Here is a 13,045-nt window from a genome sequence, read left to right on the forward strand (position 1 = left end):
ATTGCAATTTAAACCTGTAAATTGGTTTTCAAACTGGTGGGTCATATTCCAAAGACATAATAATCGATTTGATTAATATCAATAAAAATGTTGAATTTACCTGAAGTATATTTTTACATCCTTAAAACACTACATCCCCCATAATGCAACAGTGAGTTGTATACACTTAACATCATTCAAACGGCTTGTCACTAAAACCAGATTTTCTTTTTTTTAATCTATTTGTAATCTCTATTTTTGGCAAGCATACAAAAAAAAAAGATTAAAAGCTGACAGGACAAACATGCAGTGAATATTTCAACTGTTTGGAAAGGTCACACCAAACCCATAAGGGCCTGGCCTTTATTTAACGAGAAAATAATTTCCTCAGAATGCATGATAATCTTTACCTCAGCTTCAATTACACATAATATTGGGGGCAGTTGTCCATAATAAAATTGTTATGGCCTCATTCTCGCTGTTGAGTTGTAATGGAGTGGCAAAGGACACCCAATAGCGTTAATAGGTTAATAAAAGTCAACAAAGACAGATGATGATCACACATCTACTATTCTGGTTGGTGTCCCCACAACACCAAGGAATAATCATTTTGGAATCTTTTGTAATATAGCATAAATGAAGACACAATTATAACCCAAAGTGGTCTCGAGTGTTTGCAGTAAGAAAACATACAAACTGTCCTCCATCGAAGCAAGAATAAAATGAAAAGTCTTTATTCTAATTCCCAGATTATCCAGTTGTATCAAATCACACAGCACAAACATAATCCTTCCACTAAACCTCATTTAAAACATTTTAAATGACTCTCCCTTCGTCATTGTTCCACATTCTTTTGTTTCTGCCTTCACAGTGAACTCCAGCAAAGTCAAGACAGATATTGTTGAGTTGGCACTTGGGTGTGCTTAATTTGACTTCGTTTACAGCTCGAAAAAAAAAAAAAATAATCCCACAAAGCATTGCAGCATATTTGACCTCATCATGAGATGATTTGACAGTACAGTGCACATTAATCTGCAAAAGTCATTACTTCACATTAATTATGGACTGAGATGAGACGTTGACATATAATTTTGTGGAACTCAACTTCCAGATTCTCTCGTGTTTCACATTCTGCATGCAAAGTGAAAAGAAAGAAATCATTTGGTTCTAGCTTATTCTTCACGCAAAGCTACGGCAAAAGCTCCTCTCGTTATATTCACGGCAATAATTGCGTGAAGAATACATGAGAGACTTCAACATGAAATAAAAGTGCATCAATCAACTGAATCATAGCGGGAAGATTTTTGCTAAAAGTGGTGTCTTCATTCATGTGTGTGTGGGTCCGAACTTTCAGATTAAAAGATTTGGGTTCCATCTGATCAAACATCACAACGCAGGCGAAAGACAGCTACACACACGTAGAATACTTTGAAGAAGTTTTGGCACATCAGCCAGGAAAAAAGGGGTCGTCCGGAATGGCTGCAAGTGGTCATGCACTTTTTTTTTTTTGCCGACCTCTCAATTTATAATTGTTTGCTAGCGTCCTGCTAACCTGTAACAGTGTGAAGACAGTTCTGTGCATTCATGCAGGTCGACTCGAGGCAAAGTTTGGAAGTACGACGGTGGTGGCGGTTTGCTGGTTTCACTTTGTGAGTCACCTTGGTAATGTCTCAGTTTAAATAATCAGGTGCTGATATTCATCTATTCAAAAAAAAAACAGCGCTCACTCTTTTTCCTCTACCATGGCTCAGTTTTTCAGTGTAACAGTGTTTTCAAGTTCCATGTGTTCCAGGAGGGGTGAAATGAAGAAGCATTAAGGACGGATCTGAGTGCTTCACCTGGTTTTGCTATAACAGCTCTTCTCTGGGTTTCTTTCCTCTCACGGGACCTTGGCCGTTCCTCAAGGAGCCGTTTTGCGGTCGCAGAAGGTGACCGCGCTCCTGCTCCGTCCACGAAAACCCAACCTGCCCGTCATCGCTTTCCAAGTCCGAGTCGGAGTGCATGAGGGCGGATGAGGTGGGGGCGGGTACTGGCTTGATGCGCCCTGGGGAGGTGAGGAGGCACCCGAGCGGTTTTAGCCATTGTGTGGACGCTATCAAAACATCTAAACTTACCAGCTCTGGGCGGTTGGAGCTCCAAAGCGTCTTGCTCGTCAGCTTCCAGTATTTTATAACGGCTTTTGCTCCTGCGGGCTTTGCTTTTACGTCTTATAGGAAAACAGAAAAAAAAAAAACACAATCATGCTATGGCAGAGTAAGAAATGATTATTTATGCAAAGTCTTTAGTCGAATCATCTCACCTATTACAGCAACACACACACCCCCAGACCACCGTCGCCACGGCAACCACAATCATAAAGGATGCGATGGTCACATAGAGTACGCTCCACTCTGCAAACAAAAACATTTATCATTCGATAGAAAATTGTCTTTTTTTTTAAAGTTCCGTCTCGACTTACCGCAGTTGCTCTCGGCGTCGCCAAACTGAGCTCTGAGGAAGTTCTCCATCCAGAAAGGATGGCACACACAACGTCGGGTGAATGAGTCACACTCGCCATGACTGGAACAGTTCAGTTGGCAGACTGTGGGAAGACCGCAGATATAAATGGCGTTTTATAAAATATAAATTATGAAATGATTTCAAACAGGAGAACTTTACACAACATAAGTAAAGTACGGAACTCACTGACGGTGTCCACCCGCAGAGCCTTGTAAATGAGAAAGTCGTTCTTTTGTTTACGTAATTTGTTGCGCAGGCTAAGTGCAACGCTGTAACCGGACAGAGGAGGGCGCCCTGGACCACCTGACACCAGAAAGACCAACCTGGTACTGAGGCCAAAACAAAAGTAGCACTATAATCAATTTCTGCAAGCATTAATAACACTCCAGAAAATATTTTTGTTTTCCTAACTCACCTGTGCTCATTGAACGCGCCGATCTCTCGAACGATGATGTCGCTATCGAGGATGCCGAGCAACACTCCCACCTGCCGCAGCAGCATGTCACGTTGACGGTGGGAAACCTGCGTTATGGGCACCTCTAAGACCAGCTCCACCTGGTCACGTTCCCACGGGTCTGAGCGAGAGTCAAAACAAACAGAGTCAAGCGGAGCTGAAACATTTCAAACTGCCAACACATTCAATTTAATCACTTAGTCGCACGGTAGCAAAATCATTCAGCGGTGTTTCAATATTTACTCATCTGTGCGTACCTGGCTTAACTTCCAACGTGCCGCTGTCCGTGTTGATTTGCCCTTTGCTGTCCGTGACAGTCAGAGTGAAGCTATACTTGCCCTGCACGAGGTTTCCCAGAAACAAGACAGCTTGGTGATCAGAGTTGTTCAGCACATCCTGTGAAAGGAGTGGGAAGTTGGTTGCGCAATACGTCAACAACTCAAATTTGGCAACTTCGACTTCCTGTCTGGCGAGATGCCTTTCGACTGATCACTCAAAACTGAAACTGTACGGTAAGTCGAAAAGCTTGGCACAAAATTCTCAACAAACTCACCCCAGCGGCGGGGCTGCTGTCATCTCTGGTCCACAAGTAGCTGATGCCACCTTTGTCATCCGTGGAGCGAGATCCATCCAGAGTGGCGGTCCGCACCGGCAGAGAGACGGGTGGGCTGGAAACCACACGAGCCACAGGTGGCTGGTCCAGTTCTGAAAGTAGTCCAAGCCAAGACATTAATAAAATAAGCAAAACAAATCCCTCTGAGTAATCTTCTACCCCCACCTTCTCTGGCGATGACCGTGACTGTGTCGCTACTCTCCAGCTTCCTCTCGTCGGTCACCGTCAGGGTGAACTCGTAAGTGCCCACCTCCAGACCTGTCACCGTGGCAACGGCACTGTCTGCGTTCTCAATCTTCACACCATCGGGACCCCTTGGCAGAGGGAATAAAGTATTAAAGCGATGCAAATTTAGTTTCATTTAGCTAAATTAGCCGTTAGCTCATCATAACTAACCGCCACTTACTTGGTCTGCTTCCAATGATAGGTGACTATCTTCTGGTCATCGCTGCTCTTACTCCCATCCAGTATCGTTCGATCAACCGGTAGAGTCAGTTCTTTTTCCGGTCCCGCATCTGCTACTGGTGGTTTATTGTTTTCTGCAAGGATGAAAATAGAAACATGAGGCAGGGTGGACGGAAAAGACCACCTTCACGCTTTAATCAAGGCATGGAATGGCGGAATGTGACTTGAAGCCGTTTACCTGGTTGCACAATAACCGTGACATAAGCTGTGTCTTGCTGTCCGGCAGAGTCGGTCACAGTGAGTTTGAAAGTGTAATCGCCCTCTTGCATGGCTGATAGCTGCAAGGTCTGTGTGCGCACGCCCTGCAAAATACAAACACAGGATCCCGTTTTAAAAACAAACAAAAAAGAAATAACTAATACAGAAATGTGCCTCACTCACTTGCATCTCCACCACCTTGTCTTTGCTCTCGGGACTGAGGGACCATTCGTAGGCAAGGGAGTCGTGGTCATCTGTGCTCTGGTTGCCATAAAGCGTGATGGAATTACGTGGTAAGGTGATGACCTGCAGAACAGAAAATTTAAAAAAAAAGATGTTTTTGAAATCTTACATCGCACACAGACAGCATCGTTTTCAAAAAGGTTTTGTGAAAGTCAACATGCTAAACAAACTCCTAAAAATGATTTTCCTCCTACAAATCGTTTTATTGCGCCAGAGTATTGTGTAAAAATATTGACCTGGTTGGGGCCGGCGTTGGCCTCGGGCTTGTAATCTTTGGCTTTGTTGACAGACAGGGTGGCCAGTGTTGAGTCTTGGGCGCCATCGGAGTCGGTGACAGTCAAACTGGCGAAGGAAAACAAAAAAAAAAATCTGATTAAGTACCGATATCTGCTTCCTGAAGTAAGAAGTCAACCAATTCATAAATATTTACTTGAACGTGTAGTTCCCCGGAACCAAGTTGGTGAGCGTGAGGACGGCCGTGTTAGCGGACACCTTCTCTTCCCTAAGGGGACCTTTGACCTCTTCCCAGTGCCACGCCACTATTTTATCATCGTCTTTGCTCTCTGAAAATATAAAGACATTTTAAAAGGGGTCAGATTCAAACGTAGCATCGACCTGCAAAACTGATTGAAAGACTCACGGCTTCCGTCTATCACCGTCGAGCTTGTTGGCAAGGAGATCTCTTGGAACTTTGGGGAAACTACGGCAACGGGGGGTTTGTTTACCCGCGGCTCTGTCAAGTGGAAAACAAGAACGCTCGTGTTATCTTCATTAGCGCTGCCATGCTGTGTTACGTAAATATGACATATTTTTTTTATACCTGGTTTGACAGTGACATTGACGTAACCTTCTCCATGAGCACCTCCTCCATTAACGGTCACCTCAAACTCATACAGACCAACTGTGAGCTGAGGAAAAATAAATTCAAGAAGTTTAAAACGCATTTGTGTCAGATTGTGATGAAGGCTATACCTGGCTGAGTTTTAGGGTCTTGCTGTGCTTTCCTTCCATCACCCCACTGTAATCTTTGGGATGCGTTATCAGACGCCAATCAAAGATATATTTGGAATCTGTTGGGAAGCAGTGCCATGAAAAGTGAGTAAATACCAAACTGCTCATGCTGATAAGGATCATTTTCTTGCTTCATTCAAGCGTGTCAAGGAAGGAAAATAAATCGAGTTCTGCGACTCACCTGGCGTAGGGGCCGGAACCACGAATGCGTTAAGCTCGACCGAGCTGCGCGGTAGCGTGACTTCAACGCTCTCCCCTGCCGACACCACCAGCTCCCTCACTGGCATGGAAAAAAAATAATAATCAGGTGATACCAACAACATGGCATGACAATCAGCAAGTCTTCAGGGTTAATATCCTCGTGGAGACATTTTATTGGAACATATTAATTATTAACCAAATGTTAGCTTGAACTTGTTAGGAGCATTTTTTTATGAGCTTCAAAATGTCCAAAAAGTTATGTTGTAGGAAATAAAAATGGGTTAAAACTGAAACGTGATAGTAAGCAGTTACAGATGGCTGCACGTCTGCATGGTGCGTCAATCACTTAATCTTATTTCAACCCAGTGATGACCTTTACGCAATATCTCCTTTGCCACTGTGTATACAACCGTAGCTATTTCCAAGCTAAGCTTATCTGCTCTGAAAGCATGACATGCATTTCTTACCAGCCTGTGTTGGAGTTACGGCTACGCTAACGGTAGTCGTTGCGGTCGTGCTGACATCACTCGTATTGGAAGACGCGGCGGTGTCGACGAGAGTGGAGTTCTGCTGTGAGGCGGGTTCGCTCGTCCTGTCGGTAGATTGATTGACGTTCTTATGGTCTCCTTCGGGAACGAGGCTTGGGCTCGGCGCCAACTGTGCTGGGTCAGATTTGGAAATTTCCTGAAGAAAGTTGTTAAAGTGGGAATTTAAACTGTGACAGCACTTTAAAAATTTTAACGCATTCCTGGTTCAAGCTGAAACTGTTAATGAATTAGAATGGAAAAATGAAAACTGTCAATCATAAAGAGAAGTAGGCTTGGTAATTACGGTAATTACCGAGCTCGGCTGTTGTCGTGGTTGCACTTCTTGACTCGCCTGACGTACGCTCCTCCCTCTTTTCGTGGGAGAACCCTTCCAACCACAAATAAAACGACCCATTCATGCATCAAAATGATTTTAGTTGTATTGCTAATTCTGATACTGTTGCCAGTTATACCTTGCTTAGTATCTGAAGGAGTCCGAGAGACTCCTGATGAGGTTGAGGCAGAAACAAGATGGGGCAGCCTCCCTTGAGGGAGCAACTAAGAAGCACACATCGCCCACCGAGACTCCACACTGCGTTGCAATTGGGCCTCAAGCAGCACGTCTCCCAACACGTCGCTCCGCCTTTGCCGTCCGCTAGAGGGGACCAGCCCAGGCCGACGACGCTTGTCCAGTGGAGCCCCAGCACCCCTCCGGTAACGTGGCACATATCTGCTGATACACCTTAAGGGAAAAAAAAAAAAAAAATCATCTTGGCTGAGGTCATATGTTGAAAAACGAGTAATGTTAGCTGATTTGAGGTGATGACAAAACAAAAGTGTCATCTTCAATGTCATAGTGATGACGAATGCCGCCATGCAACAAGCCAACCAGCTTATCCTGCTCAAGCAACTTTCGGCATGTGCGGAGAGGAAGGCAGGGATCAGAATGTGTTTACAAAAGCGCCACTAATGGCTCAACTGTCACTAACTGAACATTTCTCAACTTGAATAATCTGAGAGTGGAAATTAGGTTTTTCCTTGCCAACAAGACGCTGATTCGGGCCCAAACTCAAAACTCCACCAGGTGACCACAATGAGAAACTTTATTCTTGCAAGAAAAACACTTGAGTTGCTCTGAGAAAACCCGTGATGTGTTCAAAGACCTCTTTGGCCTCGGTTCAGTCACTCTACCTCTTGTCCACTCTTCTTCCGTCAACAACATCCAGTCAAACAGAGCACTTATTGTTCTCTTTCCACATTGGGAACCCCATCCCCCAATAGTCTGATTGGATCAGAAGAGTAACAAGCAAGCAAAAAGCAGCAAAGGACTCCAAAGAGGATGAGGACACACCTTATGTAACCATTGTGTTCCTGATGTCAATTTATCATTAGTCCAATAAATGTCCTTTAAAATTTTTAATTGGGTTTGTTTTACCTGTAGGAGGGGCCAAAAGCCAGAGATGGGTTAGCGGTAAGAGGAGGAGGTGTGGTAAACTCCAAGTGAGTAGATGCTGGTATGCAGAAGACATTTTAAATGACCTAAAGAGAAAAGATTATTTTAATTTAAAAAGATGCATGTCTGCAGACACACCCGAGAAGTGTCGGGCGTATATTTCTCAAAAGTGCGGCCTGTTTGACGCCACCTAAATTTACCGGCAGCCAGACGCTGAAGGGTGGAGTTGAGACAAGTGAGGCACAGCGTGGAGCTAGGTTGGCAGCAGGGCGCCGTCAGGTGATTGGTGGAGAAACGAAACCAACGATGTGTGGAGGAGATGCGGCATGGCTGTCAGAATCAACCTATTAAAAAACACATTAACAACGAGAGCTCCTTGGGTGATTGGAAATTAACATTTCATAAAAAAAATCTGTCTAGATTTGATGTTTTCTTTCCAGGAAAGTGGATTCTACTAATACTAATGACTATTCTTAGTTTTTCAGATGAGTTGTCAAGGACGCAGGAAACACAGACCTTCCATATCAAGAAATCATTTTTACCAGGAAGAGCAGCGTTTCGAAAGCCAGCAAGCTGACACAAACCCGATTACACGGTCCGCATCTGAGCATTTGATGCATAAAAAATACCCCAGGTAAAAATAATCCCTACATTTGTTTCCACAAAAGTGATTTATTCACATTTGTTTCACCTTCTTACCGATTCCCTTTTGATGCCTCAAGGCTGGGTGAGACTGTCAACATGTGCGGCAGCAGAAGACATCTCGTTCACCTGGGTTGATGACACCATGGAGGTGTTTCGGTCTAAAAGGATCTTTTTCGAAAATCCATAAGGACAACAATGACCAAGAGCTGCAGGTCTCAACTTTGTTTCCTTGCCCTTCTCAGCAGAATCAGGAAGATGGAAGGTCTCTCTTCAATTCCCACGCACAGGCTTTGAAAAGAAGACATATATTTTAATCATCTCCAATTAAACAGGCAAATTCCATTGTACCTTGCCCTGACTGGTGATAAAATCACACCTGCAGCATTGCTTAGCTCCGTGCATGTGATTTAAAACAATGGTAATGATTGTGGTTGCATTATTCACATTTATGGTTGTTACTACGATTACGCAACATTATCCTCATTCATTATGCCCCTCTGAGTGTCAATCAAATATCTGTCATGTTATGGTGCACATTAAAAAAAAAAACATCGATGGTGCATTTTAGCCAGCTCATATGAACAGGTTTCATAAAAATCTGCACGAGTCATTATCATATTGTAGTCATATGAGGCCGATTTTCTCCGCCATTGCAAACGCTTGGATCTGAAATCTGCCGCATTTGGCGGATCACTTTATGCATTGCAAAGTAGTGTACCTGTTCAATCCTGGATCCTTTAAGGCACCTTGAACCAAACAGCTGCTGGCATCGCTATGACTTATTTACGCGCTGTGGCCACGGGTTTAACGCGTGGGATTTTCCAAAATGCAACTCCCGTCATTAAGATTCAGAAGAAAACAGTAGTCGTGCACATTCGTCTTTCATTTGTCGCGATCGCCGTGGCGTGTTCGATCCTTGTTGTCCCCTTCGGTACAGTAAATTGGGTCACTATCCTTCTCGCACTTGTTCAGCTGATGTGCCCCTATAAGCTCAATCAAGGTACTTCTAGAACATAGAAGTACTTCCGTTGGCACTGTCAAAATAAAATATAAAACACGCCAGTAATTTACTTTAATAAGTGATAAAGACAAAATGACACATATATTTACTTATTGTAAAAGCAAAGTCATAAAGATAGTAACCCAAAATTATAGAATGTATAGAGCTTTAACGTAAACACATTGACGCGCCAGTGGTTAATGAAGGACACATTCATTTGTCTTAATCTTACCATTTCCGGTCTGCGCCACAACTACCAAAGACGAATTGTCAAACATTAATACTCACTTTATTGACTTTGTTGAACCACTCGAATTATACTAGAAGATTTGTTAAAGAAAATAAACGGCGTGGAATGAAACATTTCGATAAATATGCCAAACATCGCATCACCGACGTTTCAAAAATGGCGATGGCACTTTCCAACTACCGTTGCTGTGATTGGGCAACTGAATATGTCAGAGTGTTTTCATTGGTTACTTGTCATTTTACTTTGACATTACACTTCCGGTGGGAGCCCATGAGAAGCGTGCAGGATCTCTCATCCAAGTGAGCGATTTTTTAAAAATAATTTATATTTAATCATGCCTCATCACTGTAATCAAGAATAGCAGCTAAATGCATTGCAAATTGCTCTAATGATCACATCCCAACCTTTTTAGAATACATTCTCCATGACATTGTGAAGCCACGATGGCAGAAGGTCCAACAGTGAGTGATCAGTTCTCCGGAGGAGAAGAGCATGCAGAAGAAAGTGGAGGATGTCCAGAAAATGATGGTTTGACGGATGCTAAGAGGGATGTGTTGGAGAGATGCCTCCACGCTCTCAAACATGCTAAAAATGATAGCCAGACAATGGCTGCACTTCTTCTGGTATGTCACCATCGTCTCTCCTTATCTAACGAGATCTTTGACGCAACCGATCATGCATCTTGAATGTGCACAATCACAAACCCATATTTTGTCAATTCTCTACATTCCCAGATCACACGCTTGTGCCCGGCTTCCCAATTGGACAAACCCACCTTGAGGCGAATCTTTGAGGCTGTTGGTCTCAATCTTCCAGCTCGGCTGTTGGTGACTGCAGCGAAGGGGACCGGGGATCCTGTATTGCCCCCAAATGAGCTCATTTCGTTGGGTACGGCTCTGTTGTCTGCTTTAAGCACAGATCCAGACATGGCCTCTCAGCCTCAGCTCCTTGCCACCATTCCACTACTGCTGGGAATTTTAGCTCAACAGACCTGTGATGAAAATGGAGAGATCAGCGACCAAAAGTATGAAGATGATGTAGCATCACCTGGAAAGCTTGATGAGGTCATAGCCGCTGATTGTTACCAGGTTCTGACATCCGTGTGTGGCCAACCCAGAGGTCCTGAACATCTGCTGAACCGAGGTGCTATACCCGCTCTCTGCCAGGCTTTAGAAAGGAACCAGACCTTGAGTCAGAAGATGGGGCTTCCCTTGCTTGTTTGCCTCCTCTCGGGTAAAACCAAAGATAAAGCGTGGCGCAAACACTCGGCCGAATTGCTGCCGCTGCTGGTGAAGATGTCCGAGGACTTCTGCAAATCCACAGATCAAACCAGGCTGGATATGTGTTCCCAGTTGGTCGATGTTCTACCCCCAGGAGGGTTCACGGTCGAGAAGGAGATCCTGAGGGAAGTCGTGAGCCGAGTGTGGGGGGGGCTGCGACCTTTGGTACAGTCAAAATTGACTCCGAGGCAAATCGGGCCAGTTTTGGTGCTCGGCGCTTGTCTGCTTGATTTGTATGGTTGGGAGCTGGCTGGACCACCAAAGTTCTGCTGCTTACTGGTTAATCGGGCTTGTGTGGAGGTTCGGATGGGATTAGAGGAACCGCCTGGAAATATTTTGAGCCAAGACCTGCAGGACACACTCACAGGTAGTTGAGGAATAAATAATGAGGTCATAAATGAGATTAGGTGCTAATGTCTTCAAACACAATTTACCTTCTCCTCTTTATTGCCCAGGTTGTTATCGAATCATGGAGGCGGCCATCGAGCAGGCCTGCAACCCGGCTGTTATGTCCGCTGCTCCACCCGCTCAGAGTTCCATCACCTCCTTAAGTCTACAGCAGAGCAAGCAGGTCCTTGGCGTACTGGAGGAGGCCTTCTCGGCTCTGATGTACCACTTGCAACAACAGGTAACGTTTTGGTGGACCATGCTAGAGTTCTACTTAGTCCAAATGATTGAAATGCTGATCTCTTCCTGTTTTCCAAGATGGACCCGAGTCGCTATGGCGACCCTTTTATTTTCGCCACATTCCGCTGCTTGTGCTCGTGGCTGGCCGAGGAGACTTCCTGCCTTAAGGAGGAAGTGACCACGCTGCTGCCGGTTCTCATCGAGTACTCACGGAGCCACTTAATGGCTGTGAATTCCGAGCAGGCGCTTTCCGACTGGATGGATAAGATGTCCGTCGCCAATGAGAAGGAGACCTGGACGGGCAAAGAGGCCCTTAGGTACAATAAGACCACAGTAATTAATTGATTTAGAGTTACGTGAGTATTTTTTATGTTTCTCCTATCTTCAGGTATCTTCTGCCAGCTCTGTGTCACCTCTCCGCCGAGGAAGGTCCCAGGAAGGTGCTGCTGGCTCTCGACACGCCGGCTTTGCTGGTGTACTACCTTTCGCAAAGCTTTACTTCCTTGAAGGGTAAAAGCGGAGCATCGTCAGTGAGGGACCCCAGCATGGAGACGGCCTGCTCGGCTCTCCTGAACTTCTCCGTCACTGAGCCTGAAAGAGTCAGGTAGCAGGCAAATGTCAATCTGCATTCAGTGAATGGGATTTCTTCTCATATTTATATAATATTTATATTTTACGGTGGATATTTGTTTCCCAGGAAGGATCAATGTTTCACAACTTTGGAGAAACACCTGAGTGAAGCACTTCCTGTTTTGGTGCACAAAGCTAGCCTCCTTGTCCTTGCAGCTAATTACTGCACATTGGGTCTGATGATCGGCAGACTGAAATCAGGTAATGTTTTAAGTGATGATCAATCTTGAACAGAAGTGTGAAAACAAAATCTACCTTCTTTATTCCAGGTTCAGATGAAGCCAGTCAGAGACGTTTCTTTTCCACAGCTCTCCGCTTTCTCCACAGCGCTCTAGACTCTGCGCTCAGTCCAGGGCCGGTTAAGGTGAGCCCCGGTTGGGAGGAGAGCTGGGATGAAGTCGCCGAGCTCTGGAGGCTGGCTTTGCAGGCTTTGGGGGGGTGCTTTCGTTCTCAGTCGTGGTTGACGGCGCTGGTCAGAGAAGAAGGATGGTTGAGGAACACGCTGGGGATCTTGGGTTGCTGTAGCGCACTACCAGACCAGCACACGCAGGAGGCGCTTGAGGAGGCTCTGTGTGCCTTGGCCAACCAGTGCCGACTCTGCAAACAGGACATTGGAGATGCTATGAAGAATAATAAAGGAGCTTTAAACTCCATGAGGAACCTTAAGAAGGTGATAGGAGTGAAATAAATAAAGTAAAAAGCTTTAAACACTTGCAGGTTGTAATGAACTAAGGGATATTTTGATGCCAATGTGTTTCAATTGATCTTATTTTCAGAATTATGTCAAGGTTACAGAATTTAATAAATATTTTCTTACGGAATATTAATCCTTGTTTCCTGCGTTGCACTTAATTTCATTCCCAATAGTAACTGAGTAGTGTAGTTCTTCACTTTGACCACAAGATGGTGCTGTGGAACTTGTTCTTTTTTTTCAACCCGCTCCTGTAATTATGAGTCTGTTAATATATTT

General features: G+C 44.6%; 2 protein-coding genes and 1 long non-coding RNA gene across 3 annotated transcripts; 2 read left to right on the forward strand and 1 right to left on the reverse strand.

Annotated features, from left to right (window-relative positions):
* Window positions 1-697: 697 nt before the first annotated feature.
* kiaa0319l (KIAA0319-like ortholog) lies at window positions 698-7,882 on the reverse strand. The gene is made up of 23 exons (XM_049751264.1): window positions 7,844-7,882; window positions 7,626-7,729; window positions 6,664-6,932; window positions 6,504-6,578; window positions 6,131-6,347; window positions 5,644-5,742; window positions 5,424-5,521; window positions 5,272-5,359; window positions 5,092-5,184; window positions 4,882-5,014; window positions 4,688-4,793; window positions 4,392-4,514; window positions 4,189-4,312; window positions 3,952-4,084; window positions 3,711-3,859; window positions 3,486-3,637; window positions 3,190-3,328; window positions 2,894-3,053; window positions 2,665-2,807; window positions 2,438-2,560; window positions 2,279-2,369; window positions 2,094-2,185; window positions 698-2,023 (listed from the first exon to the last, which is right to left on the reverse strand). Exons 2-23 carry the CDS (start codon window positions 7,717-7,719, stop codon window positions 1,827-1,829), a joined length of 2,898 nt encoding a protein of 965 aa, XP_049607221.1. The 5' UTR covers window positions 7,720-7,729; window positions 7,844-7,882; the 3' UTR covers window positions 698-1,826.
* Window positions 6,757-8,810, forward strand: LOC125987160 (uncharacterized). The gene is made up of 3 exons (XR_007487920.2): window positions 6,757-6,904; window positions 8,121-8,277; window positions 8,366-8,810. It is a non-coding gene; the product is annotated as an uncharacterized lncRNA (long non-coding RNA).
* A 967-nt stretch (window positions 8,811-9,777) lies between these two features.
* Window positions 9,778-12,902, forward strand: ncdn (neurochondrin). The gene is made up of 8 exons (XM_049751279.1): window positions 9,778-9,837; window positions 9,951-10,161; window positions 10,273-11,185; window positions 11,274-11,446; window positions 11,524-11,762; window positions 11,834-12,049; window positions 12,143-12,276; window positions 12,345-12,902. Exons 2-8 carry the CDS (start codon window positions 9,982-9,984, stop codon window positions 12,761-12,763), a joined length of 2,274 nt encoding a protein of 757 aa, XP_049607236.1. The 5' UTR covers window positions 9,778-9,837; window positions 9,951-9,981; the 3' UTR covers window positions 12,764-12,902.
* The last annotated feature ends 143 nt before the right edge of the window (window positions 12,903-13,045 follow it).

Source organism: Syngnathus scovelli, chromosome 19 (assembly GCF_024217435.2).
Source record: "Syngnathus scovelli strain Florida chromosome 19, RoL_Ssco_1.2, whole genome shotgun sequence".
Taxonomy (NCBI): Eukaryota; Metazoa; Chordata; class Actinopteri; order Syngnathiformes; family Syngnathidae; genus Syngnathus; species Syngnathus scovelli.